This window comes from Belonocnema kinseyi, chromosome 8 (genome assembly GCF_010883055.1).
Source record: "Belonocnema kinseyi isolate 2016_QV_RU_SX_M_011 chromosome 8, B_treatae_v1, whole genome shotgun sequence".
In the NCBI taxonomy this organism is placed as follows: domain Eukaryota; kingdom Metazoa; phylum Arthropoda; class Insecta; order Hymenoptera; family Cynipidae; genus Belonocnema; species Belonocnema kinseyi.
In genome coordinates this window covers 91,577,203-91,596,867 of record NC_046664.1, presented here as the reverse complement: position 1 = coordinate 91,596,867, position 19,665 = coordinate 91,577,203, and the positions used below count along the sequence as shown (strand labels likewise).

General features: G+C 33.1%; 1 protein-coding gene across 3 annotated transcripts in view; it reads right to left on the bottom strand.

The window, feature by feature from the left end:
• The window catches only part of LOC117178820 (zinc finger and BTB domain-containing protein 49-like), a 94,565-nt gene that overhangs the window by 23,870 nt on the left and 51,030 nt on the right, over positions 1 to 19,665 (bottom strand). For 2 of the 3 annotated variants that reach the window (XM_033370312.1, XM_033370313.1), the window contains exons 2-3: positions 15,450 to 16,293; positions 14,498 to 14,605 (exon numbers count right to left, since the gene is read on the bottom strand). In XM_033370312.1, coding sequence (XP_033226203.1) covers positions 14,498 to 14,605; positions 15,450 to 16,271 — 930 coding nt within the window. In that variant the 5' untranslated portion in view covers positions 16,272 to 16,293. The remainder of the gene's footprint in view (positions 1 to 14,497; positions 14,606 to 15,449; positions 16,294 to 19,665) is intronic. The other variant, XM_033370314.1, reaches the window with a different exon arrangement.

The following is a 19,665-nucleotide window of genomic DNA, read 5'->3' as shown; positions in this document are numbered from 1 at the left end:
ATGTATGTATGTATAAAGTATAGATCTCGATTCTATATTCCACTTTACCAGCGCTCTTATATGTAGTTTCACGCCTAAGGCGACTAATTACACAAGTTCAGAAGTTCTGTATGTACACATAGTTTATTGAACTAGAGGAAAATAGCAAAAAGATACTTCAAATTGTTACACCTTAAAATAGCTAGCACACGTTCAGTAAAATTTGTCCCAATTTTAAGATTCAATTCTGAAACTTGTAGGCAATTGGGACTGAAAATTAGCTTAATTTTACTTCAATCCAGGCTACTTTTATTGAAATTATTTCAACCCGAGTTTAAGATGTTAGAATTTTATATATTTTTCTTTTTAATGAAACGTAACCCCATTTTCTCCAAATTTCTAGTTCAAAAAATTTACTCAAATTAGAAAAAATAAGTGATTTTATAAGTTTATACTTCACTGTGTAACTACATTTAACCGATGTGCCAAAAAACTTTAGTTTCTAATTCTAATCTGCTTTCATTATTTCACATTGAGAAAACAGTTAGTGATGATTAAATTAATTCATTTGAACTTTTAAGAACGTAAACAAAAGTTAACAACGAACTATGTTACCAATTTTTCACGTATGGTTTTATGTAAGACAAACATCATTTGTATAAATTGTTTGTGACACATTTTTTAATCGATGCACAAAGTTTCATAATTTCTAAAAGGTATTTCACTTCTTTTGAAAAAATTTATCTATATATTTACAGGTACTAAAAATTAGAAGAAAGGCACACAACATTTTCAATATATACCTTGTAAAAATTATTTCAAATTCACATGGTTAAGAAATTTAGTTCAAGACTTTTTAGTGCAGAATTTAAATTTTTCCTCTGCCCAAGTTTAATTTTTTGTTTAGTGTTCCCAAATTCAGAAAAAATTAAAGGAAAAAGTTATTATTTTAGATACGCTCAGTATCTGAAAGCAGATTTTTAATACAAAAAATGATTTATATATTTTCTAGATGGTTTTTTCTGGCAATCAAGACGATCGGGGTCCGTCGCTACTCAGGAAATTCTTTCTGGAAGTCGCTTGTGACGACTAGAATGAATTTTATAAGGGTTTCGCCAGTGTGGTCGTGGCGACAATTTTGTTCAAATACTTTAAGATTTCGTTGGAAGTAATAAAACTATTATATTATGTTTATATTAGTATTACAATTTTGTCATGATAAACACGGGATTGTATACTAAAAAGCGCTCATAAGTTTGTCAAAAATGAATTTTAATTCATAATAAATAAAAATTGGATTTATTTTATTCTGGAAGGTTTAAATTTAAATTTCTCAATAACACTTAAATTGTTTATAGTTTGTTCTCAAATGTATAAATTATGAAAAAATTGGTAACATTGAATTCAAAACTGAGCGTCACTGTCCAATTTATGATTTATCTGACATGACGTGTGAGACGTTCTTCAGCGATAGCATGCTGCGGTTTGGTCAAAACATGTGCATTTTTCCATGCGTTTAATATATTTTTAGACCTTTGCCAGCAAAAGGTTATTATGCTTATGCGACGCTATTTCTTCTAAAATCTAAGTACTCTTTTCAATCTTTACAAAAAATATACTCTCTAATAAACGTGACGAAGATGCCGGGTAGAAAAAAATCAATTGATTTCATCCAGTGAGCCAGAGATTCAGAACCGAAAGACTATCGGTTAGCAGAAAACAATAAAAAAGGCAATTATTTTACAGGCAGCGTCTTGCTCTCATATAGCGTACCTATATACACGTGCACTCGACGCGGCGCCTGGCATAGGCAGGTGTCGAAATAAATAAAATTAGTTAATACTTCTGGCAATAATGTCCTGTTAAGATCGTTCGAAATTGCGTGGACTGAAGCTCTATTCATTAAAACTAAAAAATTATATTTTCTTCAAAATTCGCTGGAGAATGTAAGTAGGTGATTCACACAAGATGATAAGAATATTTTCATAACTTCTGACAGATCAAGTGACTTAGTACGTAATTTTTGTTTAAAAACATTTTTCATATTCCATGTGATGATCCTGATCATTAAAAATATTCAAACGTCGGTATTATATCATTATAGTTATCATTTTGTACGATATTCTATTTTTAATATATACAATTAATAAAAAGGGACAATTAAATAGTCGAATTAATTTAAAAAATTGTTTGCGTCTAAAAAAAGTGCTTTGAGTTCATTTGTTATGCTCAACGTTCTTCCCAGAAGATGTAATTAAGGGTCTTGATCAGTGAATCGTTACAAGTGAAGCCAGTCCGCGCGATTTCCACGGATCTTTGGATCTCCTAGACTATTCTGACTGAAGAGGTATTTTATGCGCGAATCAACCTATATTAAAACCACAATACAATATATACAAACACAGCGCTTTTCGTGCGAGCTAACAACGTAGGTGTAACTATGGGAAACCGCAGACCTAATATTTACTTAAGTGCGTGATTCATATAATTGTCTTCCAATAACGTATCTATAGCATGAAACTGAATAAAGAGTTATTTGAGATGTGATACAATTATGCAAAAGTAAACAATACTCCTGCTCTAATCGCGATTTTCAGAATCTACTCTTATTCTTGCACTTTTTTATCTTTCATTTTTCTAGAAAGATTAAGTTGCTATTCTGAAAAATGGTACTTTCATATTTTACTGAATTTAATTTTGTTTAGAACATTTTATATTGATATTATTTACCGTACCGCAGGAGTCACCATATGATCTCTTGAAATCTTTTGGCATTTTTATTATTTAAAAACATTTTCAAAATACACTACCGATGGATACTATCAGACCACTGATCTAAATTAGCCTATACTTTAAAAGGTGATAGCGCAGTCCAGAATATAAATAACAATATTTTTAAACAATCTTTCAAAAGTTGATTGAATTCAGCGTTCAATGATCCTTAGTATAAGTGATTTGGCCTTGTGGGTATTAAGTGAGAGAGATAAAAACTAAAATTCTGATTTTTAGGAAATTTTGTACTACAATTTTAGCTTTTGACAGGAGCTACAAAAATACATTTATTTATTCGATATTTCACAAAAGTGATATTTAGAATCTTAGCTTTCATTTAAGACATTAAACATTGAAAAGCTTCACGAATTCATACAATAACAATTTTTAGTGCGAGCAGGCAGTGATGAGAGAACGCGGATATCTCTGGCATGCGCAGTAGTGATTCCTGTATATTTTTAGGTTGACACCTAGGTTACGTAACCCTAAAATACACAGGAATCACTACTGCGCATGCCAGAGATATCCGCGTTCTCCTATCACTGCGAGCAGGCTACATTAAAAATACATTACAGCTTCGTAATTCAAATAATTAGATATTTTCACTTGCACCATCAGGTAACTTCATTTCTATGAGTGTTGAGGGGAAAACAACGGACAAATGCATGGGACAAAAATTAATTTCTGTAACATTTTTGTAATGAATAATAATTATTATAATTTTATTATTTTATTAAATAGTAATTTAAAAATAAAAACTATTTTTCAAATACACTTATATAGTGCATTAACGTATATATAGTATGTAGTGCATTAAGGGAGCAAACGGCGTGATTTTGACAAGCGTGAAGTTTGCTGCGAGAGAGAAGTTACATCAGTCAAAATCGGTTTGCTCCCATATTTCATACGGTACTTGTTTCAATATCTGTAATTAAAAAGTACAATTTTTGTCTAGCAGGTAGAGAAAATCAATAGTATGCACAAGAAACGCGCTATTACCTTTCGAAAGTAAATGCTCACTGTTACTGGATTTTAATAAATTTAATTAAATAATAGATTTTAATATATCCGGTTGGTGGACAGATACTATCCATCAGTAGTGTAGTATATCTATTAACGTTCTCAAAATTATTATTTTTTGTGCGTAAAAATTCATGGTCTAAATAACTGTCAAATCTTCAAAGTTTCTTGAAATATTTTCAAATATCTGAAAGTTTTTTGGAATCTTTCAAAATCTTGTATGATTTTTCAAAATATATCGAAATCTTTGAAATATTTTGAAATACCTAAACATCTTCGAAATTTTCTAAATCTTTAAAGTAGACTCGAAATTCGAGTTGTCAAGCCATAGTGTGCAACTAAATTCGCTAGAGGTTAACCCCTTCATTTTTATTTAATACCATATTATCTCTATCGCGTGATGAATTTCAAATATCTAAAACTGAATAAACGATTTTTTTTTGCAAATTTAGAGATGCCTAAATTCAGAGCCCCCCCATCTCCCTTTAATTCAGCTCTACTCAAATTCATATTACTTATAGCAAATTTTCATAAAGGTATATATTATTGAACTGAGAGCTCTCCATTTTATCAACTAAACATTTGTACAAAACACTCATATACTTCAGGAATTATTAAATTTTTTCTCCACTTTAATGAAAAATGTTCACAAGATTCTTCAAATTGTTTTTTTTTAGATAAGAAATATTTTTCAACACTTATCAGTACTACAGTGCAAGTTCACTGTTAAATAAATATTTTTTCTCGCCCAAGTATACAGTGACCATAGGTTTTAAAACCATCAGAATAGTGTTGGAATGTTGCTCGCCAGAACTGAAAAATCACAGATTGATACTCTAAAATTAAAAACCACTTGGCATATGTAAACTTCAAATTTTAGTAAACGACTTCTGTTTTTACATATAGCAGTTACAAATTTAAATATAAATGTATTTTTTACGCACCCGCTTGTACGAATATACTAAAAATGTTGTGAACATTGTTATAAAAAAACGTATCTTAGCTTCCTATATTATGCATGTAAAATTTTTACTTTCTAATAAAGTTGAGAGGCGGCTTTCCAAATGGACATGTGCGATATTTTGCGAATGTGAGATTATTGACAAAAAAGCATGTAAATTTCAATATAAAAATGGTGTCAAAGTTTTTTTTTTTAATTTCATTTATGGAATTTTGTTGCAATCCTTTCAAATTTGCTTGACGTTTTTTTTTGCAATTTTGGGCAACATTGTGAAACTTTTTTCTTTCTTTTTCGTAACTCAACAGCTTAAAATTTATTTCTCTTTTGCTCATTTTTATGAAAAAGAATAATTTAAAGCACCTTGAGCAAAAAAATAATTTCCCCTCCATTTTCTATAAACCGGATGACTATTTTCTATCAAGCATATCACGCATGCATTCAGCATTGCAATATTTCGGTAGCCATTTTTTTCTAAAGTAAATACTCGATTATGTAGAACGTTTTTGGACTCTCCTGAAAAATGTTTAAAAGAACATTTATGCCCTTTTGAAAAGCCACACTTTAGTTACAATTGGATTGAGCCAGTTTTGAATCTTATGGAGTAAATTTAAAAAAAAAGTTTTAGTTCAAAAACAGTTTATTAAAATTCTAGGTCAAGTAGAGATCACAGTCGTTGACATCACAATTTATAATTTATAATTCCGAACAGCTAACCACTGCGTGTCGCAAAGAGATGTGGGTGCGTGATCGATCTTGAAAAAGAAAAGACGTAATAAAGATAATATTTTATGCATTAAAAGCTACTAAAATATGTATACTCATCACAGCTCTAAAATCACTTATTTCCGCTTTCAAAGTCTTGTCATATTTTATAGTTACAATTTATTTTGTAAGCAAGAGAAAATAACTGATTTTAATAATAAAGTATCTCAAAGGAAATTTTTTATCTATAATTCGCATATATCACTAAAGAAATAAAAGTTTCTATTTAATAATTAGATTGTGGGGACTGCGTTTCGAGTGAAAATAGTCAGAGAGCTCAAAGGAAATCTAAAGTCTGCGTTTTGCCATGGAATTATTTAACGACTTTTTAACCAATTTTTTTGAGAAAATATTATAATAAACTTTTTTGAAATATACGAACATCGCCTAATTTTTATAAATTTTAAGAATACTTTAACTACTCTCTAGGAAAAAAAGATTTGAATACTGGTTCGCTTATCACTTAAACGTTTTATAAGAAACGTAGGTCGCTGTATGATGGGCAAAATTTTGCATGTGTCATTAATTTGATAACTTAAAAGATAAAAAAGAAATATTACGTTCATTTTCACATTTGATTCTTTACATCCAAAAACAGTTGGTATGCTCAAATTAGATAAATATACTCGATAAGTATTACTATCCTCCGAATTTTGTCTTCAGATCTATCGAATCGAAAATATTAATCATTAATTCGCCTAAAAACTGTTTACCTGTTTTAACTGACTTCTTGAAATGATGAAGAAAAAAGTATTAGCCCCTAATTTTCAAAAGCAGCTTTATGAAATTCATATAAACCACATTTAATTCACACTATATTTTCACTAAATGAGATTTTCCAAATTTATTTAGGGCAAAAAGAAGTTGACAAATGGAATAAAGCAACCTTTTCCTGACAAGCGGATATTGCTAGTAACCAAAGTCTTGTTTGCCCCGAATAAATTTATAAAATCTTTCATCTGGGTCGTTCTTCGAGAGAAAATATCCTTGAATCGCGCGAATTCGTTTCTATTTCCTATCCAACTCTTTCCCAATCGTTGCACGTGCGTGCGAATAAATAAATATTAAATCGACTATGAATAATGTGTTCACGATTGCGAAAACAGATAATTTTTTTAAAAGGATCCACGTTGACGATGACGGGTTCAAATAATTCGACTATCTACCTACCTTAAACTGTACAACGTAAATTATATTAAATCAGAAAAAGATGTCTTTTCTACTTTGGTGACAAAAACATGTTTAGAATTCAAGTTACATCAAAATAAAATAATTATCAGCCCCCATTTTTAAAAAGTTCTTGATTAATTTATATTTTACTGAAATTTCAAACTTTCTATGGGTTCTTGTAAGCATTTGAAACAGTCTAATATAGAAAAAATGGTGCCAATTTTCACGGAAAAAAAATTTTCAGCCAATAATAAAAAAATCTATTGGGCACACGTAGACTGTTAGTCACAACTTAACTCACAGGAAATATAAGTAAGAAATCACTGCATTGAAATGGCAAGAAATTAAAAGTGTTACGCTATTTGGAAATGATTCTACCTAAATAAGAGTCTTCCGGCAAAGTCTTGATGAAAACGCGAGTCGAAGATGCCCTTGAGTTCATTTTTCTTATGGGTATTGCACTGTTTTACTCTGAATGGCTACCGCGACATCAGGTATGCTTTGACTTGATCTCTAGTAACTTATCGTGCTAGCCCGTGCTAAAAGCACCTGCAAATGAATGCATTTAATAAAATGTATAGGTAGTTCTAAAAGTCGCTTTTTCATAACTTGATTTTCAAATAATTTATACCATAGTTGGTTTTTTTGTAGCATTTGAGCCTTTTTGTATACGCTACGAAAAATTCAAGATACAATGAGCAAACCTTGCTAGATGAGTGTAAGAAAATACAGTCTAACAGTTTCTATATTAATCTACACTATTTTATAATTCTTACTCTTATCTACATCGGTTTCGAATTAGAAAAGCGACTTTAGTGCTATGCGAAAGTAAATTAACTTTCCTCGAGATTTGTAACTACTGTTCAATAATAATTAATAGTATATACATTCACTAGGGCGGTTCTTATTTTATTTTAATAGAAATCATTCTCTTCCATTTGTAAGATTTACTCGAATCACAAAAATAAATCAAGTTCTCCAAATTTGAGATCAATCGGTTAGTATTTATTCATGAATCAAGAGAATTTAATTTTTTCATGAAATTAGCATGATAGCAATATTTTTCAAAATCAATTATCTACTTACGACAGACATGAGATGTTTAAATTACCTTAATTAAAAATTTTCAATTTTCAAATTTCGAAAAATAGTAGGCACACAAAAATTGAGAAAAACATGGTATTTTCAGAAATTATTTAGTGACCTTTATCCAAAAGTGTTATAGAAAATGCATTATTGGCATTAACATTCAAAAAGTTATTGATATAATTATTGTGTTATTTAAGTTATTAGCCACAAGTTTGATATCAAATACTTGTTCCAATAGTTGCGAACATAATGCCTTCTTTTCTATTACAGTTTTTCCTATGTTGATTCGAGAAATCTGAAATAAAAAATTTAAAAATCCAAGATGGTGGCCAAATCTATACTTCAAACATAATTCGTGTTTACAGTTTACATTGAAATAGTTTCAAACTTCGCCAGAGAAAGATATTTGGCTTCAGAAATGATCCGATAATCCATGTCAACTAAAATTTGTAGAGAAAAGATGAAGATCAATTCAATTTAAAAAATATAAATTTAGAAAAATGACCACGTAATCCTATGATGTTTTCGTCTCGAATTGAAGTATAATTAATGAAGAGAAACTTAATTTTGTCAAAGTGTAAAATTTAATTTGTCTCATACTATCAGATATTTTTTATGCGAAAATCTGCTTTTAGCGAAGTTTTCAAGTTTTTCATAGAGACCTAAAGAAATTTGATATTTTTAAATATGTAAAAGTTGGCGATTGGATTTTTTTTTCGAATTTTTGTGTTTCTTAAATCATAAGGTAGTTTGCGCATTTTTAAAATATTCCCTTAATAAATGCAAGATTAAGATAATTTTTGCACAATTAATTTTTTTAACATTTTAGTTTTCTCACATTTTTAGATAGATTGTGTGGTCAAACTTTCAGAATTATGAATGAAAGCTGAAATTGTCGTGCAGATTAGACTTTTTTTTACACAATTTCTATTTCATGGAAAACTTCAAGATTCTTGATCCATGGGAAAATATTAACAAATTTTTTTAAAATTTAGAGAAATTTCTAATTTTCTGATATTCTTATAATACCTGCGAGTGGAAGCAAACTATTTCAAAAAAAATCTTGCTAGCATAAATAAATACCACCCTAATATACACGAAAGAATCTTGAGTTCGTAACCCGCAAGTATCTCGAGATTTGAAACCGGATAAGACGACTTGTCCTAAACTTATTATGCAGCGTTCCTATCAACCCTCAGCACCATAATTGTCGCTCTAAAATTCTTTCCAGCTGAATGCAGACAAATTATTTATAATTGCGTATCGCGCCTCACCCCCGGCTGCCGCTCGTCGAAACCCACCCCTGGTATTTAACTGTATAAAATATTCTCAATCGTATCAACAACAGTCACATCGTACATCGTACAACGTTAGTACATTATTACAATAGTTATAGTAATCGTAATCAATATAATATTCACAGCATTTTTATCAAAATCTCTTAAAAGCACCAACCGTGGCGGCGTAGATTCACATTCTTCCGCCTCTTCCTCGTCGTCGTGCGTCGTCACCGTCCTCTTTCTGAACCATTTCTGGCTTTTTTTCAACAAATCTCGTTTCTCCTAAAACCCTTCCCAGGCAACACAGTCTCTGGATTCAGCATTTTCCACTTCAAGCTCTCTTTCTTCTCTTCTGGGATCTCTCACTATACTAGGTTAGTAACGTGTTGCCTGGGTTCGTACCACGGGTATCGATTATCGACATTATAATATATCGATAAAAGTTATTGTATCGATTTAAGCTAAACTTTTCGTTCTTAAAGCACTGATTAAGCGAGGGAGCGTGTAATTTATCGTGCTCCTCCCCCTGAACACGGCGATCCAACCATCCTAACCAAAATCACAGGACTAACTAGAAATACCTTTCGGTTGTTTTGAGGGCGAAAATTGAAGATTGCCCTTCTCTGGTGTCAGGAGCGGCGGGTTGAGGATAGGAGAAAGGTCATGGGAGAAATGCACATTGCGAGATGAGAAAGGACTGATGGTCCCCGTCGTAAATGTGGTGGCGACGATCGTCGTCGTCCAAGGCTGGAGGCGGTTGCGAACTCAATGATGCGACGGCGGCGGCGGCGGTGGAGCCTCTTCTTCGGTGGGGTCCACGGGACTGGGAGACAGGAACTTGCGCACGTACTTTGGGTAATGGGTCTTCTCGTGGGCCTTGAGTATCGTTGACCTTGAAAAGGTTTTTCCGCATAGCGTGCACCGAAAAGGTCTTTCGCCGGTGTGAACCCTGCAGTGGTCCTTCATGTGGTGCCTCAACTTAAAGGCCTTGCCACAAAACTCACACTTGAAGGGTCGGTCCCCCGTGTGCGCTGGTAGGTGGGCTATGAGCGAGCCAACATCGGGAAAGGATTTTCCGCAGAACTTGCAGAGGACCACGCCGGAGGTTGGGTCCGAGTGGGCCGCCAGGTCGAGGTCCATAGGCTCGACAGGCCCACCGGTGGGATAGTGGGCCTCCGGGGGTAGGTGCATCCCTGGCTCCAGGCCCAGTTGGGCCTGCAGCTGTAGGTGCGCTGCTTGCTCGCGGTACTTGAGGGACTCGAGGCTGTGCGAGAGGATGTGCCGCGTCAGCTTGCTCTGGTGGAGGAACGAGGCACCGCAGTACATGCACGCAAACACCCGCTCATCCACACCCATCAACTCCTGCAACCAAACAAACAAGACCATCAACTTCTTGCTTTTCTCTTCTACTACCATTATCGAGCGAGCGAGATTCGATTCTCTATTCACGCTTTTGCTTTTCTACTTTTTGCTTTACTTTTGCTTTTCTACATTTGCTAGTCTATTTTTACATTTTCATCAATTCTTTTTTAACTACTACAGGTATATCGTCTCCTTCGATCGAAGCGCCTTTAGTGACGGCAGTTTCCGTATTTACCACACTGCACTAGTGGCGCTTCGATCTGTAACCAACCATTGGAACAAAAATCATTCATCCGAATTTTTAATTCTCGCCTAGGGTAACTGATCTAGGAGGCAACTGAGAATTCGAATGATCGATCTCCAGTCTCTTCATTTTTGGATAGGTCCTATCCAGAACTGAAGAATTAAGACAAAGATTCAAGGAGAATCAATTTGACTTTCTCGTTATCTTTTTCTCTATATCTCCGTGCATCTTTTATTTGGAGGGAACTGCAGTAAAATATTTCTGATTTCTCATCAATATTTTACTGGAGTTCAACAGATTATTTGCTAAGTGCACTACTCTGGGAAGAACTAGTGTTCAGTTGAGAGATCGTAGTATCGTCCCGAATAAAGAATCGCTCCCTCTCCCTCTCTTTCATTTGTTTTTTAATCTAATAGGAAAGTGTTGTCATAGAAGATTTTCATTTATAGATATAGTATATGTACAAAATACGAAGTGGTTTCTCTTTATTCGCGCGGCAGCAGCACAAGAAGTTGACGCTCATTTTTGTTTGGCGCGCCTGCTCTTTGCGGCTTTTTTGGTAGTAGTATGAAAAAAAAATTATCGAGTGTGTAGGCAAGTAGAATATGATAATAATAAAAAGGACCCATTCTGGATATATAGCCACCCATGTCTCTATTATTCCTGGTCCCTCCTTTTCGACAGTAGCGTAATATATGCACAACGTATAGGTACGCACACACACGCGCACATAAACATAAAAATATACGTGGATGTATATGTGCATATGTATGTGCGCGTGAGCGCGCAATATATTGCACTTAAAACGCAAACAGCAATTGGAATACAGATATATATCGTATAAAATAAGAATGATATATGTATGCCGTATGTATAATGGATTTCAGTGTAGATTATTATTGCACTTTTATAACGATATACATATATGCCACATGAATATATAGAGTATATATTAACGATATATAACGTATGAAATATATATGTATAAATATGTAGTAAAAACAACCATGGCCAAAAACGAAGGTCAACTTCTTGACAGTGAGCTAGCAAGACAAGGCTGGCAGGAAGGATTTAGGAACTGATAGTTGGAGTTTTTTTCGCAGCACTGCCTCCTACGAAAATTGAATAGAAATCCGATGAAATCTGATAAAAATAACAACTCATCTAAAAAGAATTTATTTAATTTTCATCAGTTTCCATTCGTCTCTAGACGATTTTCAAACAGGATCCTATCGAGTTTTTGTATCAGCGTAGGATGCGGTGTTAAAATTGACTCGAATGCAACTGATTTCTTCTGAACATTTGCTCTGAATTGAAACATGAGGAATGCACCAATTATACTGCTAGCCCTGCCAAAAATTATCTATTTTATTATTGAGGTTATGCCTTTTTTGAAACAGAAATGATGAGTGACACCACGAAATTCTTGAAAATTTTCAGCAGGGGTCGCAATTGGAAAGGTTAGTCACTTGTGAAAATTTTGCAACCAAATATTTAGAAAAACGATTATTATAACGACACAGAAAGAAAATTAGATATGTTATCTGTTAAATAAAAATAGATATTACAAATTTTGAAAATTAGGGAATGGAAGGAATTTTATTTCAGGCTTGTTTCATCTTTCACTTGTGTTAAATCATTAATGTGACAGTTATGATTAGTTACCAGAATTTTTGTATGTGATACATTTTTCTATTCGAGTAATAAAAAACTTTAATTATGATTCAAAAGATATTACGTTTTTTCTTGAATGTTCCCATGGTGTATGTAAATTAATTAAAATACACGTTTTGTAAGTGTTCCATTATAAAAGAGAAAGAGCGTTATATAAAATATCTTACATTTATGTCACATACATGACTATTCTGTAACAAGGATTTAATAGTGTTACGAATGAGTTGCATCATTGTTACATAAATGTGACTGGGTACTTATGTAAATATCTCATAAAAAGATGGAGTATATATTTTTTCCAATAACCATTCGTATATTTTTTCTCCTTTGGCTGTTTTTAATTGAAATAGTAGCATAAGTTTTTTACAATTAATATTCGAAAACATTATGTGTAAATTTTAGAAGTGTAAAAATTAAACTTGATCACTGTATAATATTCAGACTCTGAGATACATATCTGTTATATAACAGTAACAGAATTGGTATTCGGCAGAATAGTATATAATATAATTTGTTATAGAACTGTTACAGATTTGTTACAGAGCGTTCGTAACATTATTCCAGAACTATTAGAGAAGCATTATAGTTTTTGTGGTTTTATTTTCAGTAAATAATCAGTAGTCTGTACTAGAAAAAATTACTTTTTGTTATTTAAAATTTCGGAAAATATATATTCTATTGAATTTTTTCTTATATAGAAATATATCTGGTAACATAATTTTTACGAAACTTAGGAAAAAATGGATTAAGAATAAAATTGATGAGTTTTTTCAACATAAAGTAGTGTAAAAAGTTGTAAGTTTGAATAAGGGTATTTATGAAGTGATAGGTGGAAAAAGAAAGAAATAGAAATGAAGGAGGTTTGCTTCTAGAATAAGACACGAGGCAGATTAAGGACGATTAGCTGACGAACACAGAAGAAATAGATATAGAGAGAGAAATGGAAAGAGAGAGGAGAGACAAAGAGATATGAGAACAAGGCGCACTGCGAATGACATGTTTTAGTAAAAAAAATTACTTATCGAAAATATACAACATGCACGCCAAGATGTTGATCGGTGATGAAAGTTATTTTCAAAATTTAAAAAAAAATCTTCAAACAATTATGAGTCCCTTCTAAAAAATTATGCCACAGGTATAATGCCCTTAAAATTTCATCATGTCGTTTGTGACTCCATTTCCCTTTAAGTGTTAATAACAATCTTATGTTTTTTATCTGATTTTAATAAATATCCTTTAACATTCTTAATATTTTTGATAGTATGTTGCCTTCCATCTCCGAAATCCAACTTGGTTTTCAGAGCAATAACAGTTTTGATACAAAGAAATTCAAAAAAATATATAAATTGGTTGATGAAATTTCGAGTAAACAATTTTTCTAACAATATTTCTTAAAATAAACCAAATTTGTCTTTAATGAAGAAATTAATCGTTTTCAAAGGCGAACATTTATGTTGATATTATGATGAAGTATTGAACTTTCAAATAAAAGAATATTCAAATTTTAAAAAGTAATAATCAAATTTTCATTTGAATGCTCAGAGTATCAACGACATTATATTATGGTGACTCAATTGTTTTCATTTTTATAGAACTAGGTATTATATGAACCCCATATGCTGTAGCCTAGTTTTTCTGAATCGATGAGCCAACGAAAAAAACCATTCGAAAGGACCTTGTTATTAACATATTCTATAATCATTGATTAAAAATATCCTCATTAATTTGTGTTTCGGAGGTTATTAGAGACGATACGACGATTTTAATTGGCAGGGAGAGCAGCGGATAGCAAAAGCATTTGGGCACATGCAGCAAACCCACATGCAATTTCATTTGAATATTATACTTTTCCAATGAATCTGAAGAGAAGCGTTATATTTATGTATCGATAATATCTTTCACGGTTTAAGCATTATTGTTTAGTGGTCGCATTTTGTAATAAGCAAATTTAACATCCGAAGTGATATAATACGATACATAATACGCTGCAATTATATATGCATTGCTATTGTAAAAATATGTCGCATTATCATCCGCAACCAAACGACCTTATTTTATCGACGATTGCAGATGAGTGCGGGGTTGAGCTGGTGGTAACCATTATTTATATAAATACAGAGGAAAGAGAAATACAAGAACAATAAATCGATGGAATATAATGTTAAAGTGCAAAAAGGGACTCACCGGATCTGGGGGAAGTCTGTAGTCCGTGGATATTTCACTGCTCGCACTACGTTCCTCCGTCGACCTGTCCCAGTCCACTTCCTTTTTTAAGGACTGAAAACATTTTTCCTGTTAAACCAATCACATTAAATATAATTTTTTACAATAACTTGTTTGCCATTCTGGAGTGCAGAAAATAACAAGAATATATATTTCAAGGAAAAGTATCTTCTTTTCATGAAAAAGTAGTTCATCACTTTATCAACTTTACACATCTCATTCTCAGAAAGAAGTTCGCGATCATTTCTCCGTTATTTACCCAGAATGAAAATTATTTTTCTTGGTCGTTCAAATATTTAAATTCAAGCTTTGAAAATTAAATAATTTATAATTGAAGGTCTATTAAACGGAAATTTAGAATCAAATATTGAAGCTTTTTCGGACAAGGTTTAATTTGATGGCCTTTGAAATTTCATAGTATTCCAAATAGAAATATTCACAATTGTGCGGTGTACAAGTATTAACCTTAAACAAAGAAATAAATTATAATTTTTTAATTTAAATTAAAGTCCTGAATATTGAACAACAGTAAATTAGAAGTATTCAACATTGTACAATATGGTGGTCATTTTTTTAAATTCAACTGTTGGGCCCTTACCCCCTAGTTTCGTGAGGATACATGACATTTCCAGGTATTTCATACAGGGAAAATTGAGAAAAATTTTCTAAAAATTTAATGAAATCTAGCGTCCACCTAGGGTGACGTACCGTTTGACAGACTAAAAAATTTGGTCTTGTGTAAAATTCAAAATTATCAGGAAATTGAAAATGGCCGCAATCACAATTGTTGCAAATAGGTGATATTTTTACATTTTTCGAGAAAATGACTTGATACTTTGTTAAATAACCTTTTTAAATTAAAACTTAAATAGTGATGTGAAACCTGAGTGATAATGTTGGAAAATACACTTACGAGCGGAACTTGTTGAACCGGGGGTAACCCCGATGGTCCTGCTAAAGGCTCTGTACTGTGCGGGGACGGAAGCCGACTCTGTGGTAAATTTAAGGGTAGCGCTCCTATCACGCTGTTATTATTACTGAGACTCATGTCGCTAGGGCCACTGTGTACGGAAATTGGACTAAGGGAACCTCTTGTTTCTTCTAAACTAGCTGCGCCTTCGGAATCTCTCCTAGGTCTGTCGAGGGCCAAGGGACCTCGACAGGGACTCGCTGGACCTGCAGGGGATGACGGACAATCGGTTATGTTCACAGCTTCCACAGGTTCACTAGGTGGTCTAGAGTCTTGAGGTTGTTCGCATTCTTTTGCCGGCTCTCTTTCCCGCTCCTTGTCTTTGTCTCTTTCCCTATGCTCCCGATCCCGAATTCCTTCCGAACTCGTATGCTGCTCCTCCCGAGACGCCACAGCCGCATTGATGTTTGTCATATCTGCTAGACCTTTGACTTTGAGGCTCTCCGCGGTCTTGAGAAGGGCTGACAATTGACAGTACTCAACGTTCACCTCCCCCTTGTACATGAAGTCAACCAGAGTACGCAGCTCGGAAAAGCGGACGTCCTTGAGGATGACGATGGGGTGGCGAGTGGGGTGGTCGAGGAACAAGGCTTGGAAGTAGCTGGAGCACGCGGAGAGGACGACCTTGTGGGCACGGATAGACGGTCCCTCCGTGCACGCCAGCGTCACGTCAACCAGCGATTCCGTCTCTAGAAGATGACTGAACACACCCAGCAAGTTGCTCTGATGATTGTTCCACCTCAGGCAGTAATGCTCACTTCCCATGTCTGAACTGCCCGCAACCCTGCTGCAATTAATAAAGTTACGTTAGTTCACTTGTCAGTTTATCTTAACTTAGCTGTAAAGTCTTTCATTATACGTAATATGAGAGGCTAACAACTACGTTCCACACAGCGAAAGCAGGGTAGCCATCGCCATCACTTTTTATGCCTTAGGGCGCAAGTTTTCTATCAATCTGTACTGATAATGATCTTTTACAAGTTTGGCCAATCGCTGATCATCTGCTTGACATTAACATTACAGGGTGAGAGACAACGTGGCATCTTACTAGTAGTACTAGGCCAAGAAAGGGGTAGCGACTTCTGTTCCAAATTTCTACGAATTACATACTTACTAAATTAAGAGGAAAATAACCTGTTGCTGTCGCATTGAAAGGCCCTAGTTCAGAAGTATACAAGTCAATGCATTTTTAAATATTTCAATTGATCCTATTGAAACAGAACCTTTCAAAATGATAACAAATTATTATCCTGTTATTTGGGCACTTCACAATTATAATTCAACCAAAATGGACAATATCACAGTGCAATTTTAGTTCTCATATCGTAATTTAAATTTCAGAAGTTAATTTTAATTAAATAATGCAGTTTGTACCACAGTAAGTTTTTCTACTGCTGTAGGTTTTACTATGTTGTAGAACTTACGACGATGAGTACACACCGTGTTTTTATCGCAGCAGCATTATCCATGATACCCATTTCGATGACAAATTGCGTAACTAATTAATGGAAACCTATTGGTCATATATGGTAACTTTTAGTAATAGGCCCAGTGTATACTCTTCGTCGTAATTCTATCATTTCATAGTGTCTAATCAGTATATTTAACCATCTTTTTTCAGATTCAGATACTTGAAGACTTCTTTTTACCTAATCTAAAATAGTAAATTTGTACAGTGCGATGACATTTCTTCGGCGATTTTGTAACGCAAAAATGAACATACTGAGGTACGAATTTATTAATTCATTTTTTGCTATAAGTTAAACATATCATTATCTAGTTTACGCAGTTTTTCGGCTCATTCACAAATTAATTACCATATAAATGATCTTTTATCAATATTCATATATGGCCGATAACGGTAATTCCTGTTTGATCTACTCCGAAACCAATAAGCCATAAACGATGGAAATGTAGCAATGGGGTTTATGCATATTCATATAGGTTTCTTAATATTTTTAATTGATATTCACAAGACAAATTGCGACATTTTACGTAGTAAAATCAGATTTTGCAATTAATCGTAGATGCGTTCCAAAAGCCACTCCACGTATACGGAAGCCGTCTCACAATACATTCCCGCTTCCGCGCTGTCATTGCCTATACCGAACATGTGACCATGAGTGGTGGGAGTTAGGGAAGTTGCAAAAGACGAGTATCTTGGATTGCAATAAACGAGGTTTGCAATAAACGAGTCTTGCAATAAACGAGGTTTGACTGTAATTTCTTAAACATAAATTATGAGAATGTAATAAATTATTACAAATTTGTATCTCTTTTTTTTGGATGAACAACTTTTTTTATCAATTTGTTTTATGCACCTTTTGACGCTTTTCCACAAATTTTTCATTTTTATTTTTAATCTCATTTTTATGATTAAAACCAAAACAACGTGTCCTATCAAAACGTGATTCATAACAACGGTAGTCATTAAGATAAATTGATTGACTTTTTGAGTACTATGAATAGCCGTACATCAAAAATTTTGAAATAAAAAAAAATGGTCCTGAAAATTTTGAAAATGATCTAACTCTTTAAATTTTTATCCAAATTAGCTAGTTAACGAACTAGTTCTTTCTTTTAGGACCTAAAAAAAGTGAGCCAAAGATCAATTTGATACCTTCATTTTTTCGAGAGTTATCGTCTTTGCGGTCAAACTTACAAACAGATGCCACCATAAAAACTTGATTTTCCGATTCAGGGGGTCTCCAAACGTGGAGATCCGTTGAAAAACTGCGTTGTCAAATTTCTGACAATTCTTATACTTTTTCGATCATAAATTATGAGAATGTAAAAAATTGAAAAGTAAAAACGGGAAAATATTCTAAAGTTTAGAAGAATAAATCTGATTGAAATAAGATTTTTGGATAAAAATTAATTTAAATTGAAAATATGTTCACATTTATGGGTGATTCTCAAATTGACGTTAAACTTGAAGTCCCTGTTATATTAACAATGACATGGAAAGTCGTACTGTTTTTCATTTTTTATTGATAAATTGTTTTTGTTATTCTCTACGAATTGCTCAATTCGTTTTGTTCAATTTCCATTTCAATTACACGAAATTAATCTGCAAACACCCGAAACTTTATTACCTTATTCTGTCCCAACATCAATCTTTACATAGATAGCATTATTTTTTCCTTTCTTTTAAACAATATTGAAAGAAAAGTTGGTTGCATCATGTTTTCTAACATTTAAAGGAACAAAAGTATGAATTGCGCTCTTTTTTTACTTCAAATAAATATTATTATAAAAGATTTAATGTCTGTCGCTCAATTTTTGTTATTTTTTTTTTACTTGATTTGCCGTACCTGTCTTTTTTAAAATAAAAAATTACATTTTAAATTCAAGTATAAATTCAAGTATAAAAATTTAAGTATAAAAATTAATGAGATGCCCGTGTGGAAATGATTCCTGGCAGGCTGAAATTATTCTAGCGCCAGAGTACTGGAATATTCGTGGCTGTCTGTTCACGCCGAATTAGATTGGCGCTCTTTTGGCGCTATCTATAACTACTAGATAGAAATATCCATCACGCAGTTCTGTGTAGAACCACTAATGTCGCTAGCCAGAATTTGGAAAAGAAGGCGTCATTTAAAAACTAATTAATAAAAGATTACAAATTACATTTATTGCATATAATCACGCAACTTTTAAAGTTTCGCCAGTCTTTCGCAACGTTGTCGCAGTGCTCAAATCAAAGGAAATAGAAGAAATAATGTTGCCTGTGTAGTCAGCGCTGTCTCATAGTGCAGATTTATTAATTTAATTTATCACTAAGTATCGATTGATCAGACGCACTATACATTGTTTATTGGTAAAATATTGCATGAAAGACAAAGCTAATATAAAAAAATATTGCTGAATAAAGACATTTTATCGTTAGGTTTTCTAGGAAAGTAATTTTCCTTTTCGTATGACATGTATCCAGTACTCATGCACATTAAAATGACATATTTCCTAACCTCAAATATTATGCATTGCTACCAACAGCAACAAACAACAGTTTCGCGACTATGAGGTTTGAAGTTTGCCAGATTCTTTTTCGACGTTAGGGCGCACAGTGGGGTGAAATCGGAAAACGAGGTTCAAAATGACATTTAGAACGCAATTATGCACCGATTTTAGAATTTTTTTTTTTTGAAAAATTCAGAAC